The following is a 21,835-nucleotide window of genomic DNA, read 5'->3' as shown; positions in this document are numbered from 1 at the left end:
ACAACAACAATTACACTAGGGAAGGCTACTCATAGCATGAATCAATGGAACAGTAGTCCAGAGGGAACGTAAGTTACCTTACTGATTATCAGTGCCATAATCAATATCCCGGGCTGATTATTAAAATGAGACAAGGCGAATGTGGTATATATGATGATTAAATTATCCTATATTTTTCTTCTCCATGCATGAGGAAATAACCTATCTGCAGCTATCCAGAGGACGAATTGTTAGTGGCGGGTTACTTGTTTCCGCGTATCTTTCAAACCCCACCCAGACTCACCACTAGATGGCAGTGTAACACAACTGAAGCACTAAGCAGACATCTGACAGAATGGGTGTTGCACTATAAGCAGAATCATACTATTATTAAAAGGACAAGTATATATATATATATATATTTTTTTTTTTTTACCAAATCTGCATTTTAGATGTAAACGACATGTTATCGAAGTTCCCAATAACTTTTTTTTTTGCAATTTCACTTCATTTTGAGAAACATATCCCACCAGCGATAGACCTCATTCAGACGCAGGCGCACATAAAACATGAAGGATCCAAAACCCAAATAAGTAATTTTGGAAACGGCAAAGCTCTGTGATCCACGTCTTACACATCACACATGAAAGTGTCATTTCAAACTTCATCAGCAACCTTCTATTCCATTTTGTTGGATTTGAGCAATACTTTTCCATGTGCGCATGCACAGGCTATTTATGAGCCATTTTCATCCAAAATACAGATTAGGATTTTTTTTTTTTTTTTTTTTTTTTAAAGTCCTTTAAGGTGGCCTGTTACGCATGATAAATGAAAAACATGGCTGTATTTAGGCTAAATATCAATTTTTTATTTTTAAAAACCATACACATTACTCGACAAGTTTCAAATGTAAATCCAATCACGATAATCATTTAAATTACTCAAGAAAAACAGACATGAAGTAGTTTTTATTTCCAAATGTTAAGATAAAAAAAAAATAATCCATAAAACAGATGGATAAACATTCATTCCCGTTATAGGAAGAATCTACAGAACAAAAACAGATGGAGTCTTTTTTCTTCCCATTTTTGCAATTTCAAGCTGCTTTTTTTTGGTAAAAACAAGAAACTTATTCCCAAAATATAATTGTCATTGAGCAACTACTGAACATATCCCTTTCCCCCCTCTCTCTTGGCCCCCTGCACCCAGCTAAGATTGGGTGAGAGGTCTAAACAGGTGAGGGATTTAACAGTCAGAATCTGCACCCTGCTGCCAAAACAAAAACAACCCAACATAGCTGATAAGCTACTTCACAACATTAACAAATGTGTTAGTATTTTGACCACATGCCTATATAAAAGCCTAGTCTCTTATTTCATACCATTTGCCACCCTGAGAAAAATATTCCTACCAGAACCAAATCACAACCCTTTTTAGTGAGTGCCCCACCCCGCCCCAAATGTTCCAATGTGTAATTTGTGTCAAACCCCAAAACTCTGGTTCAGTAGGTTGAAAGTTATCATCTGCGTTTCCATAAAAATACAAAGGTACAATTTGTATGGTTGTCTGTATAAAAATGTTCCCAAGGGAGGTGTTATGAAACAAAGTACCCCTGTGCAGTTACCAGTGTATGCCTAGTGTTTTTAGTCTTAAAAAAATGTGTCAATTCTTTACTTTTTCCAGTATATCAGGTGTCAAAAATATTCTAAAAACAAATCAAATGCAGCAACATTTATGACTGTAAAAGGAGTCTTATGGGGGGGGGGGGGGGGTGATTTTTCAGATGTGAACAAACCATACATTGGGGGAAATTTAAGTTTTCATAAAAATAAATGAAAATAATTGAATGAAATCTGAAAATAATCCACTTGCTTTTATTTTTACCAATACAACATTTTACTACCTAAAGACCAAAAATGTGAAGTTAAAATGTTTTCTTAATTTATAGAATCCGTTTTCAATTCAACCCTTTTCTATGCCTGAGTAAACAAATGTCAATATTGTACATTGGCAGGGACTGAAGTTTCGCTGAGTGAAAAAATACAACAAAAAACAGAACAGATTCTCAATGTGATGACCAACTGACAAACTCCCTTTATGAACTCTTAAACGGGAAGAAAAACTAGGGTTTTACTACCCCTCCCCTTAACCCACAATTAAATGAGAAACAGGACTTTTGAGCTTCCCTGTGAACGAGAAAAACGGAACATTGAAACTGCTAAAGCAATGAACGTAGTAAATATTTATAGAAATGTGAATGGAGAGTCCCTGGGCGTTCTTACTCCTTCCTTCTCCAGTTGAATCTCTCCACCCCCCCAATGGACCTCTTCGCTATACAAGCCTTAGTGTTTATCTGTTTGGCTAGAAGATTTCTATTTATCTACAAATATATAACAAATAAAAATTGCAGGCAAAAATAGTTCAGTTTCAATAGAAACACCCTTTTTTTTCCTGAAAATACAGCAGTATCTGAAATAGTCCTCTTATTCAATGTTTTACTCTGTCTGTCGATTTTCTGCATCGTACGTCAGGAAGCTTTTTCGTCTACAAACAGAAAAAAAGTATCTACAAACTTTGTAAACAGACCTGTTTTTTCCAAAAACATAAATAATTAAAAATATTAACAGCCAATGGAGCAGAAAAAAAGTTTCTGAATGAGCAAGGGCCAAAGACATAAATATACACCACCATTCAGATAAAGAGAAGCTAAAGGTCGTCTTTCATTTCTTACAGCTGATCTTCAAGCCAGGAGGAGGACCCCCCCCCATTAAAATAATATCAATTAAAAAAACAGGTCACTTTCAATCTGAGTCTATATTCACCCCTCTTGCACCGAGAACAACTTAAAAGTTATCAATGAGGGAGGGGTGGAGACAAAAGAAGCCCTCGCGTTGCCAGAGGGGTATTTTTAAGAACAAAAATAAATTCTAATTAAATTAAAAAATCAAAACCAAACCCTACATTCGAGAATGTTTGCTCGTTTCAGTCCAGCACAAGCTCGAAGCTTACAGAAGACTCTCCCTTCTACCCCTTCTTTCCTCTTCTCCTCTGCCATCGCTCCTCCTCCGAGGCGAGCTCCTCGTCGTGGGTAGAAAAGTGGCTGTGGTGGTAGTAGTAGTGGCTGAGGGTTGGCTCAGAATCAGAGGGAGGTCTCCAGGCTGTGTAAGGGGCTCCCTGGGGCCGAGGGGGTCCCTGCTGCCTTGTTGCCCTCCACGTAGAGGTGGTTGTTGCCGCCGCTCTCCACTGCATTATTGTTCTGGTTGGGCGAGGGCGTCGGCGAGAGTGACGGGGAAGGAGGGGTAGGCGTGACGTTGCGGGGGGAGGCGGAGTTTCGCTTGGTGGGGGCATCGTCCTCGGCGTCGGTGTCGTCGATGAGGGGGATGGAGGGCTCCGAGTCCTCTATCCTGAACTCTGGGTGGGTCATGAAGTTGTGGATGGAGCTGCGTGACTCTGGCTTCTCCAGCCCCTCATAGGGGGACAGGGAGCTGCGGAATGCATTCACCACCCGAATCTGTTGGGTGAGGGAGGGTAAGGGGGACACAGTCAGTCTCAACATAGAATCATGCACACATATACATTTTGCATTTTCAATTGCAGTTCAAACCATGGACAAAATAAATAAATGGGTCAATTGCGGTGAGTTTGGGACGGGGTACATGAAAAAACACCAGTGATTTTGTTGTGAAATTCTCAACAAGACGTGCAAGTATGCAGTGAGGACTAGTCCCGGAGGCTAGAGTCAATCGGTGTGTCGTCAAACCCTGATCACTTTTGTTACCATCTTTCCTCGGACTGAGACTGAGCACTCAGTGGTGGAAGAAACCAGTCAAAAGTTAATGGGTCGTGGGACATATGTCTCTTACCATCGGCTTTCACACCTCAAAACTCCTCTCGGGATTCAACAAACCATTGAGGGGGGGGGGGGGGGGGGGGGGGGGGTAGTAGTGAAAGTAGTAAAAAATATCACCAAAAAAAGTCCAGCTCCAAAAATGCAACCCTCAGTCCAAGTTATTCAAAATGCAAGAAAAATGGAGACATGTTCTGGATGAGAACACATTCATAGAGGACAGAAGCTTGGACACAGATAGGTTAGTTATTTTTGGTCATGCTCAGGGTGAGGGAGGTGAGGAGGGTCAGTCACTGATTTTGTTGTGGAGAAAACAAAAACTGCAGCAGCCAAGCAGGTCTAAAGCTGATATATAGCTAGATACGCAACAGCACAAGAAACACTCAGACTAGAGAGACAGAACCCATGCAGAGCGGTGCTACCTTGGGTTCAACAGTAGTAAACCTTTGAGTATAGCCCATGACACATTTCACAGAATCTAAGGAGGAATATGGTTGGAGTCAGTAAGATTCGGGTGCTTCTTGGCTTATTTTTGGGGGGGGGAAACAGTGGACAATACACACTGGCTATGAAAGAGGAATATTGAAATAAAAAGTACACCAAATTATATCAATCCTAAAATGTTAAGCGTTCTCATCAGCAAAGCACCTGGAAAGAGGCTTCATCATTTACTAGGGAGATGTGGCTTATAACCAAAGAGAGAAATTGAAATTAAAACATGGTCAAAACACTGCTCCCTAGTCTCAAAGCCTCTGAAGAAACATCACATCAGTTATAATACAATCAATGTCTGCAACTGCAGGTCAGCCAGTCTGAAAGAGACCAGTTGGTCACACAGACACACTCCCTGGTAGAGAACAGTTAATACACTCAGAACACATCAAAGCCCTTCATCTGGGTCTAAGGAAAGAAGGTTCATGTGGGAAGGGACAGCCTTGGTTATTTGCGGGATGCCGAAATTCCATTCTGCAGAGGAGAGGACACAGACATTCCAGGATCCTCCTGCACACAGTACAGCAGCCCCCGCAATGTTCCACTGATTGTCTATTAGTGGAGCGACAAGGTGGCTAGAATACCCAGACCGACTTAACACTCTGGACTGGACTTCACCCTGGAAAGACCCTGAGAAAGAACCAGTCCGGTCTAAAATGGGAAAGGTCATTCATTATTGGTTAGGCGGCGAACGTTGACCAACGTAACCAAAACATTGACAATATGTTTACATTTGGAGAGAGAAATAACTTGTTTATGCTCAGTCAGAGACAACCTCTGTTTTTTGGGGGGATTTTAAGCACTACCATCTACCGTGACCATGGGCTTATACTCAAAACATTTACACAGCTACTATAGAGGGGCCAGAGCTGTGACAACAAGGCCCACAAGAGCGCTAGTAGCCAGGGGGGCCAGCCAGCCAGAGGGGGGGGCACAGCAGCAGACGTGACCAGACAACAACGTCAATCCAACGTTCCTCTAGCTCCTCCCTCAACCTCTATCATCAGAGAATGAAGCAGAAGCAGAAACAGAAAACACGATGTGACAGAAAAAGCCCTTAGAACTCGTGGTGACCTTGTGGGTGTTACACTACATCCATATACAGCAGTTATGTTACCAAGCAACATGGAAGATGTGGTTGTTTTTTGTATTTTTTGTTTTTTTAAGAAAAGGAGGGACAAGTAAGAGTGAATGAATTCAACGTTAGGCGAGAGAGTAGAAGAGGAAGATGTTAGATTTTCATGCACTAAGGAAACACACACTCACACCCCACAGTGGAAGAAGCGGTGTTGGCGTCAGTGGCAGTAGTAGAAAAGGCTACATGTGTAGGGCTAGAAACATTGGTTACATCGTGCTGTTGTTGGCTGGAGGTGGAGGGCTGCCGCCTTAGCTGGCGCTCCTGAAAGGAGCTTCCGCTCTGGAAGGCACTCACTACATCCATCTGCAAGGAATCAGAGAGGGTGACAGGAGAGGATAGAGCCCAGAAACCACAGCAAGAGGAGAGGCGAGAGAGAAAGGGCGAGAGAGACGAGAGAGAAAGGGCGAGAGAGAAAGGGTGAGAGAGAAAGGGTGAGAGGCGGACAAGAAAGGGCGAGAAAAAGGGCGAGAGAGGCAAGAGGCAGAGCGAGAGAGGCAGAGCGAGAAAAGGGCGAGAGAACAAGAGGAGACCAAGAGTGGAAGAAACCAGAGAAAGGTGAGAGAAAAGGCACCAAAATATAATAGAAAGGTATATTTCCCCCCACTCAGAGAGATATAGCAGTTGAGAGAGAAAGTGGGTGAAAGGCACTGATCTGAAGGTTTCTCCCCGAGCCTGATCTGATGCTTTACATTTCCTCATTAAAAAATCATCCCATATTCAAATACCTTTCACACCTGGCCCTTTAAGATACCTGTACCTGTATTCTTCTCAGTATCACACAAAAGGGGATTTTCTTCATTGACCATCACATTATCATGTTCAACTTAACTTGTTAGAAAGCCAGAAATAGAATAGGCAAAAAGGACCTTGCTTGAGCTTTCCAAAGCAAACAGAAAATCAAAGTCAAAAGAAGGATTTTGAGGGGAACATGCCAGCTGTTCTCTCAAAGTGCTGAGAGAAAGGGAAAGGGGATGAGAAATGCGTAGAGTTAACCTTATGGCTTGTGATTCCTCTTTGGTCAACATCGGTGGAGAAGCGGTCAAGGAGGACATTACCTGAGTCTGGATGCGGTTGAGGCCCCTGAACCAGAGGATCTGTCCACGGCGCAGCTCGCGCTCAGCATGGTCGATCTCCTCCATTTCTTCCATGTCCTCCAGCTCCTCGTCAGGGATCTCCTGCCTCTGGGTGCCGTGGCCAGCAGACTTCAGGAACCTCAGACTTTTGGTGGGGATGGATGAGATCAGCTGGAGGGAGGAGGGGCAGAGGGGTTAAGGGCTTATCACAGTCCAAACCATGTCGGCAATATTGGACCACAAATCCCATCTCTACCCCAGAGGACTGACAGAAGACCCAGGTTACTGGTATATATGGAATGACAGGCTGGACTGCAACAGGTGCACAACAGGGACCCTCACACAATGTGCATCTGTTAACCGAACGACCAATTTCGAAAGGAAGTCAGCTCGGAAAATAAATGTGACTGATGCAAAAGTAATGGGTTCTTGTCTGGTGACTAGGGTTGCAAAGGGCCAGAAACTTTTCCCCGAAATTTTCCATGGGAAGTTAAGCCCGGGAATTTGGGGAATTTTGCTTAAAATATATATTTTTTAAAGTTAGCTTTATAACAGCAAACTTTTTTTGAGGGATACACAAGGCAATTCTTGGTCTTGTAGCATATTTTGGTTAAACTATCACCAATTCAATGGAATTGCAGCCCTCTGCATTAACAGTGCACTCTTCCATCACATGTGCAGCTGATTCTCAAGATCTTGCACACTAATAAGATGCTATTGAGCCCACACTACTACACTGTCTGAGCCAAGGACTACATGCTTTCTGGTAAGTTCTGATTACAATACTAGGTGGGGTGAATATATTTTATATTACATTTTTGTTAACGAGTAAAATAGTAGCCTACAGCAAAGTGTGTTTATATAATTTCTAACCTGTTAACAATTTCTGTTAGTTTTTGCTACCATGTGGATTTTAGCTTGAGTCTGCTAACTGAGTGTTATTTCACCCGTTTTCATACAGGTTTCATTTTAAAACATTTATCTGACAAAGGAGTTGTTTAATCTAACTGCTTAACTATTTATCTGTACATGGAATTGGATTTTTTTTTTTTTTTACTCATTTTCCCCCCTAATCTTTACAGGAAAATGCCACAGGCACCATCTGATGTGTGGAGACATTTCACTGCAGCTAATGTTGAAGGAAAAGCTGTGTACATTTGCAAATACTGTGCCAAATCATGTGAAGAATTCAAGTGCATAAAGTTCCCTCAGCGTTCACAACAAGCAACCTCTGACAAAAGTCCCTCTACTTCTATTTGAGGTAAAAATGATGAATCAGACACCTTATCGACAGCAACAGCTCATGGTCCTCCTGGAATCAGATGTTTTTTTTGACTCAATGGAGGAACGTAGTCAGAGAAATGCTGATGAATGTCTTGCTTGAGCTGTGTATGCAGCTGGTTCACCTCGGATGCTCACAGGCAATGTGTATTGGAAGAGATTGCTGAATGTTCTTCGCCCAGCATACACCCCTCCAACCAGACATGCTTCTACTCATTTGCTGGGTGCAGAGTTCAACAGATTTCAAGTGAAGGTCAAGCAAATCATAGAGAAAGCAGACTGTATTGCAATCATCTCTGATGGGTGGTCGAATGTTCGTGGGAAAGGAATAATTAACTACATCATCTCCACCCCTCAAACCAGTATTCTACAAGAACACAGACACAAGGGACAACAGACACACCAGTCTCGACATTGCAGATGAGCTGAAGGCAGTCATCAATGACCTTGGACCACAGAAGGTATTTGCACTGGTGACAGACAATGCTGCGAACATGAAAGCTGCTTGGTCTAAAGTGGAGGGGTCCTACCCTCACATCACACCCATTGGCTGTGCTGCTCATGCATTGAATCTGCTCCTCAAGGACATCATGGCACTGAAAACAATGGATACACCCTACAAGAGAGCCAAGGAAATGATTAGGTATGTGAAGGGTCATCAAGTTATAGCAGTAATCTACCTCACCAAGCAAAGTGAGAAGAATAAGAACACCACATTGAAGCTGCCCAGCAACACCCGTTGGGGTGGTGTTGTCAGTCATCATGTTTGACAGTCTCCTGGAGGGGAAGTCTGCTGATATGGACAGCCCCATCAAGAGGATCCTCCTGGATGATGCATATTGGGAGAGAGTGGTAAGCAGCCTGAAACCGATAGCAGTAGCCATTGCACGGATTGAGGGAGACCATGCCTGATGTTCAGACTCTGCTCGCAGATGTAAGAGAAGAAATCCATACTGCCCTGCCCACTTCACTGTTGCTCCAAGCAGAGGAAAGTGCAGTTCTGAAATACATCAAAAAGCATTTCTGCCTGAAGCCCATACACGCCGCAGCGTACATGTTGGACCCCAAGTATGCTGGCAAGAGCATCCTGTCTGGTGCAGAGATCAACAACGCCTATGGTGTCATCACTACCGTGTCTCGCCACCTTGGCCTGGATGAGGGCAAGGTTCTTGGCAGTCTGGCAAAGTACACTTCCAAGCAAGGGCTTTGGGATGGAGATGCAATATGGCAGTCATGCCAACATATCACATCAGCCACCTGGTGGAAGGGACTGTGGATCTGAGGCTCTTTCTCCTGTTGCCTCCATCATCCTCCAAATCCCACCAACATCAGCCACCTCAGAGCACAACTGGTCCTTGTTTGTGAACACACACAAAGCACACAACAGGCTGACCAATACAAGGGTTGAAAAATTGGTGGCCATCCGGGCAAATTTGAGGCTTTTTGAGCCTGACGACAAGCCATCCTCAACAAGGTTGGAAAGTGACAGTGAAGATGAGGCCTCAGTCTGATGTTCAAGAGGTGGACATTGAGGAGGTTCAGGGAGAAGACATGGAAGCCTGAGAGGCAAACAACCAAAGCTTTAGTTTCTAGACTATAATTTTACAGATGTATGTTGAAAACATTTTTGGGAGATGTGATGGATCATTAAGGATCATTCAATATTACCTTTATTTTGTTGTTCAGTGAAATCATCCCATGTGAAGAGTCCACTCATTTAAAGTTCAATTCGTAACTAAATATTTATATTGGAAGGATTTAATCATTTGCAATTATGCCTACTTATAAGGAAAAAGGTTTATGTTTCTGTCTCCATATGATATGGTAAATATATCCAATGCAAAAATATCTACATTTAAATGGTATTAATATTAATTTTCCTATATTCCCGTTAATTCCCACTGAAAGTTTCCACCTCTGAATATTCCCCAAAATGTGCAACCCTACTGGTGACAAAGCAATGTTTGGTCTGTGGTCATGTCCAGCCATTTACTTGCTAGGTCAGCATCACAAAATGCACAACTGACATCACAATCAACAACATAAAAAAAAACAGGAGGTGAACAGGAAATTGTAATACAATAGATATTTCAGAAATAACATGCCAGCGCTCAAATCAGGAATTCTAGATCCTCATCATCCAACTAGCCATTTCAATACAGTGTGGCAATTCAGCTACCCAACACAGCCACATTGGGGCAGTAGTGTTTCCCTGACGGATGGGGCAGTGTTGGAAGGTTACAGGTGACGCACTTGCAACTCACTGTGTGTGTGTGTGGGTCTTCTTACCTGACCCCAGAGGAGACTGCTAAAGCCCAGAAAGGTGCACCATAGCCACTGGTCGATGCTCAGGCCCACGCAGCTGAAAGGTTTGCCTCCCCACTGCACTATGACTATCTGAGAGGCCGGAGAGGAAAGAAACATTTAGAGGTCAAGCTCATTTTCATTCACGGTTTCTTGGTTTGCTGGTAATTCCATTTGACAGATATGCGTGTTACAACAGGTTTCATGTGAACCGTGTATGAATATGGTTTGGGTTTCGTTTTTCTTCATTCTTTATTTATCCAGGTGAGCGCCATTGAGATGACTCATTTAAGGGAGCCCTGGCCTTCTTATATATGGGGAAGAATCTATATTCTTCCAGAAATTGACCCCCTTTCCTATACAAGGGTACTACTTTTGTAGCCTGCAGTCAGGCCAAATGTAGTGACCTATATAAGGAATAGGGTGTCAATTCAGACAGACCCATCTTCCCTAAACATCTGAAACCCTCTTCTAAGAGCATCTTAAATTAACCCCTAGCGCTGGCTTTGCTGATCACTACTTTAATGAGGGAAAATGTACTCACTACGACTGTGATGTGGTTGTCTCACCTAGCTATCTGAAGACAAATCCACTAATTGTAAGTCGCACTAGACAAGAGCATCTGCCAACTGACCAAAACATTTAAAAAAATGGTGTCTGTTTAAAGCAGTGAGCAACTCCAGCAAGCAGACATGCTACAGTCTGAAGACACTAGACACTAAGTGTTACCTGGATGATAAAGGTGCCAAAGACGATGGAGCAGAAGATGAGGTTGTTGAAGATGCCGTCGAAGACGTTGCGCTCGCCGTGGATCTTTCTGGCGTTGATCTCGTTGAACAGCTGCAGGAGGACGAAGGTGTTGAAAATAATGGTGTAGTGCTCTGAGGGAGGCGAGTGGAGGGGTGCGTACCGCCCGCTGTCGATGTCAAAGATCTGCTCACCTGGGGGGGGAGAGAGCGAGAGAGAGAGAGAGAGAGAGAGAGAGAGAGAGAGAGAGAGAGAGAGAGAGAGAGAGCGAGAGAGAGAGACGGGGGAGGTGAAGTGTCGACCCACTACCTTTTAAAAATATCTTTATTTTATCTAGATCACTTGTCAAACTCATTTCACAGAGGGTGTCTGTGGGTTTTTGCTCCTCCATTGTACTTGACTAATGAATTAAGGTCACTAATTAGTAAATAACTCCCCTCACCTGGTTGTTTAGGTCTTAATTGAAAGGAAAAAACTCAAACCTGCAGACACTAGGCCCTCTGTGGAATGATTTAAAGGTAGAGGCAGCATTATGATGCAGAAAGGAAACAGTATAGTGGGTCAATTTCCACAACTACTAAGAACGTTGAAGCATAAGGCTCAACTTCACCGCTGTTTTGGTCCGGTGGCTACCACGCACTAACAGCGTTAAAACGAACCCTTGCACATGTGCAGATACTGTGTGAGAGCGAAGTGCTGCATCTTGCTCATCAAAATATCTGCACCGCTGCTCGTGGCAGTCCCATTGAGATCAGAACACCTCTTTCACATCAAAAGATCAGCAAATTACAATTAAACTATCAAATGTTCTCAGCCTTCTGCCGACTGAGGTTAATCTGACATTGGACAGTGAAATGTGTTGTTTTGCAGCCGTTGTACACGCCCCTGGAGCAAATTAAGGTTAAGTGCCTTGCTCAAGGGCACAGCGTCAGGTACTTCACCTTGTCGGCTTGGGTATTTGAACCAGCGACCTTTCGGTTACTGGCCCAACGCTCTAACCGCTAGCGTACCTGCCGCCCTAGTTAAGGTGGTAGTAAAGGTGACACCATCAGAGAGCCAGTCGATCAAGACCGCCTCATACCCATGTGAAATTCCATGGCATATGGTAAGCCGTTTCAGCTCAGTGCGCAATTAGAGTGAGATGCAGAGAATGGAAAACACACACACGCTTCTACACAGACACACTAGTACTTTACCTACGAAGAGCAGGGTGAAGATGAGGATGAGCTGGTAAACTCCATGGCCAAGGATGTTCTTCATCATGGTGCGGGAGATGAGGGGCTTGTTGCGGCCGTACGGCTTCCTCAGCAGTAGAGACTCAGTGGGGGGCTCAGTGGCCAGGGCCAGGGAGGCAAAAGTGTCCATGATCAGGTTCACCCACAGCATCTGGACAGCTTTCAGAGGAGAGTCCTGGCGGGAGAGAGGGAGGTAGGAAAAGGATAGGGGGAGACAGGGAAGGGAGTAGAAAGAGGAGGAGAGATACAGAAAGGGGGGGGAGAGCAGGACAGAGTGAGAAAGATTACTCATGCAGTCAGTACTACTTACATAACATCCTCCACACTATCCCAACGTCAGACTGTAGACACACTGCACAAATCCAACCAACACATTCAAAGCAGTGCAGGCCATAACACGAAGAGCAAATGCTGCCTGAGTAGTGATCATTGAAAGCTAAAAGACTTCAGTAGCCCACACACTGCTCAGAAATGACACAAGCAGCTATACAGGTGTCCACTTGCTGACTCACCAGAGCTATTCAGGCTCCAGTAGAGAGGCAAACCACTTCACACCAGCAGAGGAGCTAGCGAGCTACATACGTCTATATACACATTGCCGGCTTAGCATTCTAGCAGAGCAGCTAGCTTCATATACATTAGCTGCTTAGCCTGCTAGCAGAGGCACTACCTACATACATTGTGCAGCTTAGCATGCTAGCAGAATGGCTAGATACACACAGGTAAACACATTAGCATCTACACTAGCATTCAGTGTGTGTGTGTGTGTGTGTGTGCGTCTCTTGACCCGTGTGGCCCTCTAGTAAATGCTCAGCCACTCATCACTCATTATCTCAAAATTACAGCACTGTTGGATAATGCACACAGCTCAGGCCCGGAGCTTTAAATAGCTGTTTGTTCCGTTTCTATTGCAGGCCCATTTACCATTGTTTTACCCCTGGATGAGCACTAATTTGGCGGCTGCTGTGACCGACAGGTCAAATAGGGGCAGATGATTGCTACCTCTAGTCAGAGAGAACCTGAAAAGCAGCTCTGATCCAAGGGAATACATTCGAATAAATTGGTTGCTCCATTTTGTACTGCCTCAGTCATTGTGGATACACACACACACAGATCATAGACTTCAGTCATAGGTGACAAATCTTTCCATTTAAGCTAAGGGAGGATAGATCCTGGTGCTGCTCCTAAGAACCAAACCCTCTATTCCCTCTACAATGTCCCCTCTGAATGCAAATCAAATCCAAGAGCACAGCGCTTAGTTTTTCTCCATATCACATACAATGAGTCATAACGCGCAACAGAGCTGGTGTGCTGTGCTCTGCTTGTTTCAGCAGAAGGTGGGGGAGGGGCAAGAGAGGAGAGGAGCAGGTATGTGTGGCAGTCTGTGTGAGGCATGGAGGGAGAGAAAGTAGCCAAACCGACACGGGCTAGTTAGACAAACTTGTTGCTGCCATAGTTTGTCTATCATACCATCTGATAGTGCCCGACTTGAATGCATCAAATTGTTGTAAAGAAGCTAGATAGCTAACATAGTAAGGCTGATTGAGGCGGTTTTGCTGCACTCCCCGTACTGGTCTACAACACCATTCCTATTAAACAACAGCCTACCTGTTGCTTGATCATTGTAGCCTACTCCTTCTCATTTGTCCATCTTCATTCAGTCATTTTAATTCCATTTGGCATCGATTAGAAATGTCCCACTTCACTTGCGCTTTGATTGACTAGAAGCTACACGTGAAACGGATGTGTAGGCTACATGAGTCGTTTTTACGGGGCGCACTCATAACTGTCATAAAACTGTTTATTAAAAAATAAATAATGCAATTTTTTTCCCTCATTTAAACTTTATTTAACTAGGCAAGTCAGTTAAGAACAAATTCTTATTTACAATGACGGACTAGGAACAGTGGGTTAACTGCCTTGTTCAGGGGCAGAACGACAGATTTTTACCTTTTCAGCTCGGGGATTTGATCTAGCAACCTTTCGGTTACTGGCCCAACGCTCTAACCACTAGGCTACCTGCCGCCCCAATGGTCTATGTAGCAATGTCACAGACAATTTTATTTAATTTCAGACAAATCTTTTTCATTATTAAAATAGGCCTATATTCTTCTTACAAATGAATACTCTCCCAAGTAATGGAAAAGCATCATCCGGTGTGATATCTGCATAACCGTGCCCATCCCTAGTTTGTGTGTGTGTTACCTGCGTGATGCAGGCGCCGGTGAAGGCCACGATGACGGCTACTACGTTAACGGTGAGCTGGAACTGGAGGAACTTGGAGATGCTGTCGTAGACGTTGCGGCCCCACATCACCGCCTTGACGATGCTGCTGAAATTGTCGTCCGTCAGGATGATGTCAGACGCCTCCTTGGCCACGTCTGTGCCGGCGATACCCTGCAGGTGACACACATTAAGTTCTATATTGAAGTTGTGCAGAGCCGTGGTCTAGTGTTAAAGCCCTCCGCTCTGGACACACATATTTCTCTCCCAGGAGACAAGGGTTCAATCCCCACTCCAAACCTTCATATCCCTGTCTACCCCTCGGGCAACTCATAACGGTCTCATTAAGTCAAAATGCGTAAGAGAAACAAGAGTTCGATATTCAAGTAGTCGTAGCCCTATACACATGTAATTGCGGTGCAGTACGTTTGTTGTTACTGTTGATATGTGCCGATATGTGACGGCCATTGGTCACTACAGAGTGCGATGTTATCAGTCAGTCAACTTCGTTGAACTTCAGTTTCACATCTTTCGCTCATGTAAACATGCAGTAAATTACATCCATAAAGTTTACAGTGACATCTTTAAAACCCAACATCGTTTTTGACTCCCCATATAAAAGTGCAGATTAAAGTTCCATCATGATCGTTATCTGGACTTGTGACGATATGACTCACGGTTATCTGGACAGTATGAGATTCCATACAGTACGGGCAATCATTTACAGCCAATCAGTAGCAACATGTTACTTTCTGATAGGACTGGCAGAGAAATGAGACTCACCATGGCGAAGCCGACATCAGCTTTCTTCAAGGCGGGCCCGTCGTTGGTGCCGTCTCCTGTGACTGCTACTACCTGCCTCTGTTCTAAGACCGTACTGTCGATGATACCTGGGGGGAGAGAGAACAACTTACCAAATAAGACATCTGAAATGACAGATTTCAGGACACTGTGACTTGTGAAAACGACATTTTTCATTTTCATCCTGAAAGAGCAAAGCGAAGTACCTTTGACTAATGTGTGCTTGTCGGTGGGTGAGGATCGTGCAAGTACTCTGAGTTTTGGCCAGATCTTATCAATGCGCTCTTGTTCAATCTAGAAGGGGAAAAATGAGACTAATTAGCCTACAATCCCCATTCTTCATCTATCAACCATGTTGTTAGCTCGTTCCATTAGTCCATCAGGGCCAACTAACCCTACTAGGTTTATTAACACTGAAGTACAATGTCAAACAGGGTTGTGTTCATTAGGGCACGCAATGGAAAAAGGTCTCAAACCTTTTGCAATGGGAAATGAAAATAAGTCTTTCTTATTGGACGAGCCCAGGTAGTCTCTCCCTGTTTCAATCCATTTTCTTCCGTTTGGTGATAATGAACATGACCTAGATGATTGTGTTTTGGTGTAAAGGCACGACAATATATTTAACCCACCTCTCCCTTCTCGTTACGGATCCGTCGGTTGAACTCCTTGCCTTCCATGCACAGGAACTCGTCTCCGGGCTGCAGGATGCCACACTTGGAGGCGATGGCGCGGGCCGTGTTGATGTTGTCCCCGGTTACCATGCGTACCGTGATCCCGGCACGCTGACATTTCTTGATGGCGTCCGGGACCTGGAGGGGCAGAGAGAGAGAGGTGTTAGTATGACTGACTGGCTGCGAAATCCGGGTTTCCTGACAGCTGCAGGACTGTCCTAGCTTGCAGAGCTCAAGCCTAGGCATCAGCTCAGGGAGTGTACACAAGTCTTCAGGTCTCAGGCAAGATCACTGTACGAGCAAACCACTTCTGTTCCATAGGGAACAAGTCATCCTCAATATCCCATCTGGTTGCAATGGGTCTTTGACTTTCACCAGCACAGGAGCTGTTGATAGACCATGTGTGAGGCTGACAGAGATTACCCATTAACTAGGACCCAGAGTTGTTCCTAGTCAGTGGCCTCTCTGAATGTCACATATCTATACTGATAAGAACACACTTCGGGGTCAATGGAAATGTCAATAACACAATAACTCTGACATTTGCATACAACTGTGTGCAGAGGCTTGCTTCCTTTTCAATAATCTCATGCCCTAGAAGCCATGTCGGGTGTGTGGTAGGTAAAGTATATCAGATTACTCCACTGTATCTTTGCTAATGTCAGTCTGCTTGTTTTGTTTGACTGTGGTCCATAAACTGACCTCGGGTCTGACTGGGTCCTCGATGCCCACCACACATACACAGGTCAGGCTGGTGAGGATGTCGTTCTCCTGGTCCCAGTCAGGCTCGGCCTCCGAGACAGGGAAGTCGCGGTAGGCCAGGCAGATGGTGCGCAGGCCCTCTGAGGCCATGGGCTCAATCACCTTCTTCACCATGTCCTCTCTGTCCCGGGGACGAAACACCTTGGTCTCGCCGCTCGCTGTCAGAAGCTTAGAACACCTGGTGGTGGGGGAAAGAGCGAGAGAAAGAAAGAACGAGAGAGACGGGTGTGATGTGGTTAGACCCAGCGATGTGATAACACACAGCAGGAAGCCTGTTTCTCTGACTTCGTCCCAAACGGCACCCTAATCCCTACATAGTGCATTAAATTTGACCAGACCCTATAGGTGGGTAAAAAGGAGGCATGTTTAGAGCCATTTGGGAAGGCTTAGACTCATTTCTCCAGGCCTGTTTTTAAGAAGCTATGTTAAGGGGCTTGGTGGGATGCACTTGAACTACTTAGCGGCTAAGCCGAAAACAATTCCTTTGCAAGCCTGCCTGGCCACCTAGAACCCATGTTAAGCTCTTTGAATGAGAGGTGCTTAGTGCTTTGCTAATTGTGTGCCATCCACTACAAAACCAAAGTTGTTCCATGTTTGTATGAGGTGATAACTTGTACACTATCAGTATATAATATCATTGGCTATATATGCCACTTAGCAGACCCGGTTGTCCAAACTAACTTACTGAATGCATACATTTTAGTATGTGTGTGATCCATGTGGAAATTGAAACAACAACCTTGGCATTGCTAGCACAACGCTCTTTCCAACTGAGCCCCACAGGACCATAGAATCCATACATGGACTTAGATGTACACCAATTTACACTTAGTTTACCATTAATATCAATGTCTGACTAGTTAAGATTCACCCCACACTGAATACTGAGAGCAGCTTGATTTAGCTTGAAACCCAAACCTACTTCTTGAGGAGGATCTCGGAGGCTCCCTTGCTGAACATGCGGAAGCTCCCGTCGGCGTTCTTCAGCACGGTGCTCATGGACTTCCTGCAGGAGTTGAAGGTGTAGACCTTGTAGAGCTTCTCCTCAGGGATCTCGTTGCGGATGGCCTGGTAGTCACGCTTCAGGTCATTAGCGAAGCCCAGCAAGGCACATTCGGTTTTGTTGCCCACCTGGCGCGGCAGACCTCCTTCCTTCTCCGGAGACTGGTTACAGAGAGAGACACACCAAGTGTCACGTAAGGGTTGTGTTCAATTGGCACAAAACAGAAGAAACCGCTACCAAAGGGAGTGCAATGAGGAGGTACCGTCTGTACTTGCCCAATAAGAAAAAAGCTTGTCTTCCGTTGTCAAATGTTTTGCTACGGCATGACCTAATGATTAGGACCCAGGTCACGTTGGAGGCTATTAACATTCAGTCATCTCATTCTAGTGATTTGTTACTGACATGACATTTACCAGCAAAACTCATACCCCACATTTAATCAATTAAATCGTCAACAACATCTATTCTAAACCCATCAGTGACTACACATCGATAGTGCACACACACACACGCCTGTGCAGTACTCCTGGACAGACAACCATTTCGAGGCAACCTCCCTTACCATAATGTTGGTGGTGTAGGCGCTGTTGACGCTGATGCCCAGGACAAGGATGTCCATGATGGCGGCGGAGATGAGCTGGGCATCAGGCACGTTGCGGTAGTGCTTGTCGGCCACATAGGCCTGCACCACCGTCATGCGGTTCATGGTCAGCGTGCCCGTCTTGTCCGAGCAGATGGCCGTAGCGTTGCCCATGGTCTCACAGGCGTCCAGGTGACGCACCAGGTTGTTGTCTTTCATCATTTTCTGTTAGGAAGAAGACGGAGGGGGGGGGGGGGGGGGGGGGGGGGGTGTTGAGGAGGGCGAAGGGGAGACATGAAAAAGGTCATTGAATTAAATATGAGCTGCAGAAGGTAAATATGAGCTGCTGAAGGAGGTCAAAAGCCTAAAAATAGAAAGGGACAGTTTAACTAAGCTTTTCCATTCAACAGTACTGCAGTGGCATCCTCTCCTCTCTGCATCAAAAGCTGCTGTAGCTTCTAAGTCTACAGTGGTGTGAGTGGGCTGGATAACGCCTTAGATACTGGTCTTCCAGGGCTAGGGTCTACTACTGATATTTCTAATCAACCTGTTGGCCCAACAACTCCAGTTAGAAGGATCATGACACAGCCAACTGGCTTTAATGTATCATGTAAGGCTAGCCTCTTAAAGCTACAGTCTTGGCTAAGTGAAGGGCTAACTGGCTAAGGGCTAACCTACTTTGTAAGCGAATAAAGCTTGAGTTAACAAGTAAAGCTCGTTGGCAGTGCGGGTCTGTTCAAACTGCTTGCGGTAAAAACTCCACCAGGAAGTTGAATTGTAACCTTGCACAGCCACAATGGCTTGGCGATATGGCCTAAAAATAAATGTTTTCAAACTTATTGATGAGTCATGATATACACTATATATACAAAAGTATGTGGACACCCCTTCAAATTTGTGTATTCTGCCATTTCAGCCACACATGTTGCTGACAGGTGTATAAAATCAAGAACACAGCCATGCAATCTCCATTGACAAACATTGACAGTAAAATGGCCTTACTGAAGAGCTCATTGACTTTCAACACCTTTCCAACAAGTCAGTATGTCAAATTTCTGCCCTGCTAGAGCTGCCCCGGTCAACTTTAAGTGCTGTTATTGTGAAGTGGAAACGTCTAGGAGCAACAACGGCTCAGCCGCAAAGTGGTAGGCCACACAAGCTCACAAAACGGGACCGCCGAGTGCTGAAGCGTGTAAAAATCTGTCCTCGGTTGCAACACTCACTACCAAGTTCCAAACTACCTCTGGAAGCAACGTCAGTATAATAACGGTTAGTCGGGAGCTTCATGAAATGGGTTTCCATGGCCGAGCAGCCGCACACATGACTAAGATCACCATGCGCAATGCCAAGCGTTGGCTGGAGTGGTGTAAAGCTCGCCGCCATTGGACTACGGAGCAGTGTAAACACGTTCTCGGTAGTGATGTATCACGCTTCACACCATCTAGCAGTCCGACGGATGAATCTGGGTTTGGCGGATGCCAGGAGAACACTACCTGCCCAAATACATAGTGCCAACTGTAAAGTTTGGTGGATGAAGAATAATGGTCTGGGGCTATTTTTCATGGTTCAGGCTAGGCCACTTAGTTCTAGTGAAGGGAAATCTTAATGTGACAGCATACAATGACATTCAATATGATTCTGTGCTTCCAACAGTTTGGGGAAGGCCCTTTCCGGTTTCAGCATTACAAAACCCCTGTGCAAAGCGGGGTCCATACAGAAATGGTTTGTTGAGATCGGTGTGGAAGAACTTAACTTTTTAGGGATAGGGGGCAGCATTTTCACTTTGGATGAATCACGTGCCCATAGTGAACTGCCTCCTACTCTGTCCCAGATGCTAATATATGCATATTATTATTACTATTGGATAGAAAACACTCTGAAGTTTCTAAAACTGTTTGAATTATGTCTGTGAGTATAACAGAACTCATATGGCAGGCAAACTTCCAAACAGGAAGTGGAAATTCTGGGGCTGGTTGATGTTAAACTCATCGTGTATTCACATCCCAGTAAGATATGGATCTGTTCGCACTTCCTACGCCTTCCACTAGATGTCAACAGTCAGTAGAACGTGGAATGAAGCCTCTAGTGTGATGTGGGGCCGGATGGCAGCTATTTGAGTCAGTGGTCTGGCAGAATGCTAGTTCCTGGTCACGCGCGCTAGTCATGATATGGCCATGTGTTCCATTACTCTGTAGACAAAAACGAATGCTCCGGTTGGAACGTTATTGGATATATATGACAACAACATCCTGAAGATTGATTCTCTACTTAATTTGACCAGTTTATTCGACCTGGAATATAACTTTTTGAAGTTTTCATCCGAGTTCGCCTGGACCGGCGCCTGCGTTTGGACATGTGAACTAAACGTGCTCGCAAAAGTAGCTAATTGGACACTAGTAATGGACATTATCGAACAAAACAACGATTTATTGTGGAACTAGGATTCCTGGCACTGCATTCTGATGAAAGATCATCAAATGGAATATTTATGATGTAATTTCGTATTTCTGTTGACTCCAACATGGCGGAGAAATGTTGTGTATTTCTGAGCGCCGTCTCAGATTATTGCATGGTATGCTTTTTCCTAAAGTTTTAAAATCTGACACAGCGGTTGCATTAAGAACACGTGTATCTTTAATGATATGTAAAACATCATAAACTTTGATGAAAGATACATGAGTACTTCTTGTTATTTGACGTGGCTCTCTGTAATTACTCCGGATATTTTGGAGGCATTTCTGAACATGGCACCAATGTAAACAGATTTGTGGATATAAGTATGCACATTATCTAACAAAACATAAATGTATTGTGTAACATGATGTCCTATGAGTGTCATCTGATGAAGATTATCAAAGGTTAGTGATTCATTTTCTCTATTTCTGCTTTTGTGACTATCTTTGGCTGGGAAAAATGGCTGTGTGTTTTTTGGATTTGGTGGTGATCTAACATAAATATATGTTGTGTTTTCGCTGTAAAACATTTTTAAAATCGGACACGATGGATAGATTAACAAGATGTTTATCTTTCATTTGCTGTATTGGACTTGTTAATGTGTGAAAGTTACATATTTTCAAAAAATATTTTTGAATTTCGTGCGCTGCCTTTTCAGCGGAATGTTGTGACCCCTGGGCTAGAAAGGTTAACTGGCCTGCACAAAGCCCTGATCGAACACATTTGGGATAAATTGGAATGCCAACTGGGAGACAGGCCTAATAGCCCAACATCAGTGCCCTACCTCACTAATGCTCGTGGCTGAATGGAAGCAAGTCCCCTTAGCAATGTTCCAACATCTAGTGGAATGCCTTCCCAGAAGAGTGGAGGCTGTTATAGCAGCAAAGGGGGGACCAACTCCATATTAATGCCCAGGATTTTGGAATGAGATGTTTGATGAATGTTTTTTTTCTTTTTCTCTAAATAAGCTGTGTCTTCAATACACTGCATTTCAAACAGTCAGGAATAATTGAATGATACCTAAGCTAAATATAAGCCTTCCACAACCATAACTACTAATTATTTAATACAAATAGTTTAACTTGCTTTTTTGCAATAATCACTGATCTGGCTCTCAAGTCTATGAAAATGCCATTTTGTAAACAAATGTAACAAGAATGGCAGGGGAGCCTAGTGGTTAGAGCGTTGGACTAGTAACCGAAAGGTTTCAAGATCGAATCCCCGAGCTGACAAGGTACAAATCTG

At 44.2% G+C, this 21,835-nt stretch overlaps 1 protein-coding gene across 5 annotated transcripts in view; it reads right to left on the bottom strand.

Annotated features, from left to right (window-relative positions):
* Positions 1-825: 825 nt before the first annotated feature.
* Positions 826-21,835, bottom strand: part of LOC120032125 (plasma membrane calcium-transporting ATPase 1-like) — a 55,974-nt gene continuing 34,964 nt past the window's right edge. For 3 of the 5 annotated variants that reach the window (XM_038978068.1, XM_038978067.1, XM_038978070.1), the window contains 12 exons: positions 18,119-18,361; positions 17,476-17,717; positions 16,494-16,731; positions 15,750-15,929; positions 15,327-15,414; positions 15,103-15,209; positions 14,302-14,493; positions 12,058-12,271; positions 10,844-11,055; positions 10,100-10,207; positions 6,512-6,700; positions 3,119-3,490 (listed from right to left, as the gene is read on the bottom strand). In XM_038978068.1, coding sequence (XP_038833996.1) covers positions 3,119-3,490; positions 6,512-6,700; positions 10,100-10,207; positions 10,844-11,055; positions 12,058-12,271; positions 14,302-14,493; positions 15,103-15,209; positions 15,327-15,414; positions 15,750-15,929; positions 16,494-16,731; positions 17,476-17,717; positions 18,119-18,361 — 2,385 coding nt within the window. Of the gene's footprint in view, positions 3,491-5,639; positions 5,760-6,511; positions 6,701-10,099; positions 10,208-10,843; positions 11,056-12,057; positions 12,272-14,301; positions 14,494-15,102; positions 15,210-15,326; positions 15,415-15,749; positions 15,930-16,493; positions 16,732-17,475; positions 17,718-18,118; positions 18,362-21,835 lie in introns of all 5 variants that reach the window. The other 2 variants (XM_038978071.1, XM_038978069.1) reach the window with 2 other exon arrangements.

Source organism: Salvelinus namaycush, chromosome 38 (genome assembly GCF_016432855.1).
Source record: "Salvelinus namaycush isolate Seneca chromosome 38, SaNama_1.0, whole genome shotgun sequence".
In the NCBI taxonomy this organism is placed as follows: domain Eukaryota; kingdom Metazoa; phylum Chordata; class Actinopteri; order Salmoniformes; family Salmonidae; genus Salvelinus; species Salvelinus namaycush.
This window is presented reverse-complemented; position numbering and strand designations above follow the sequence as displayed.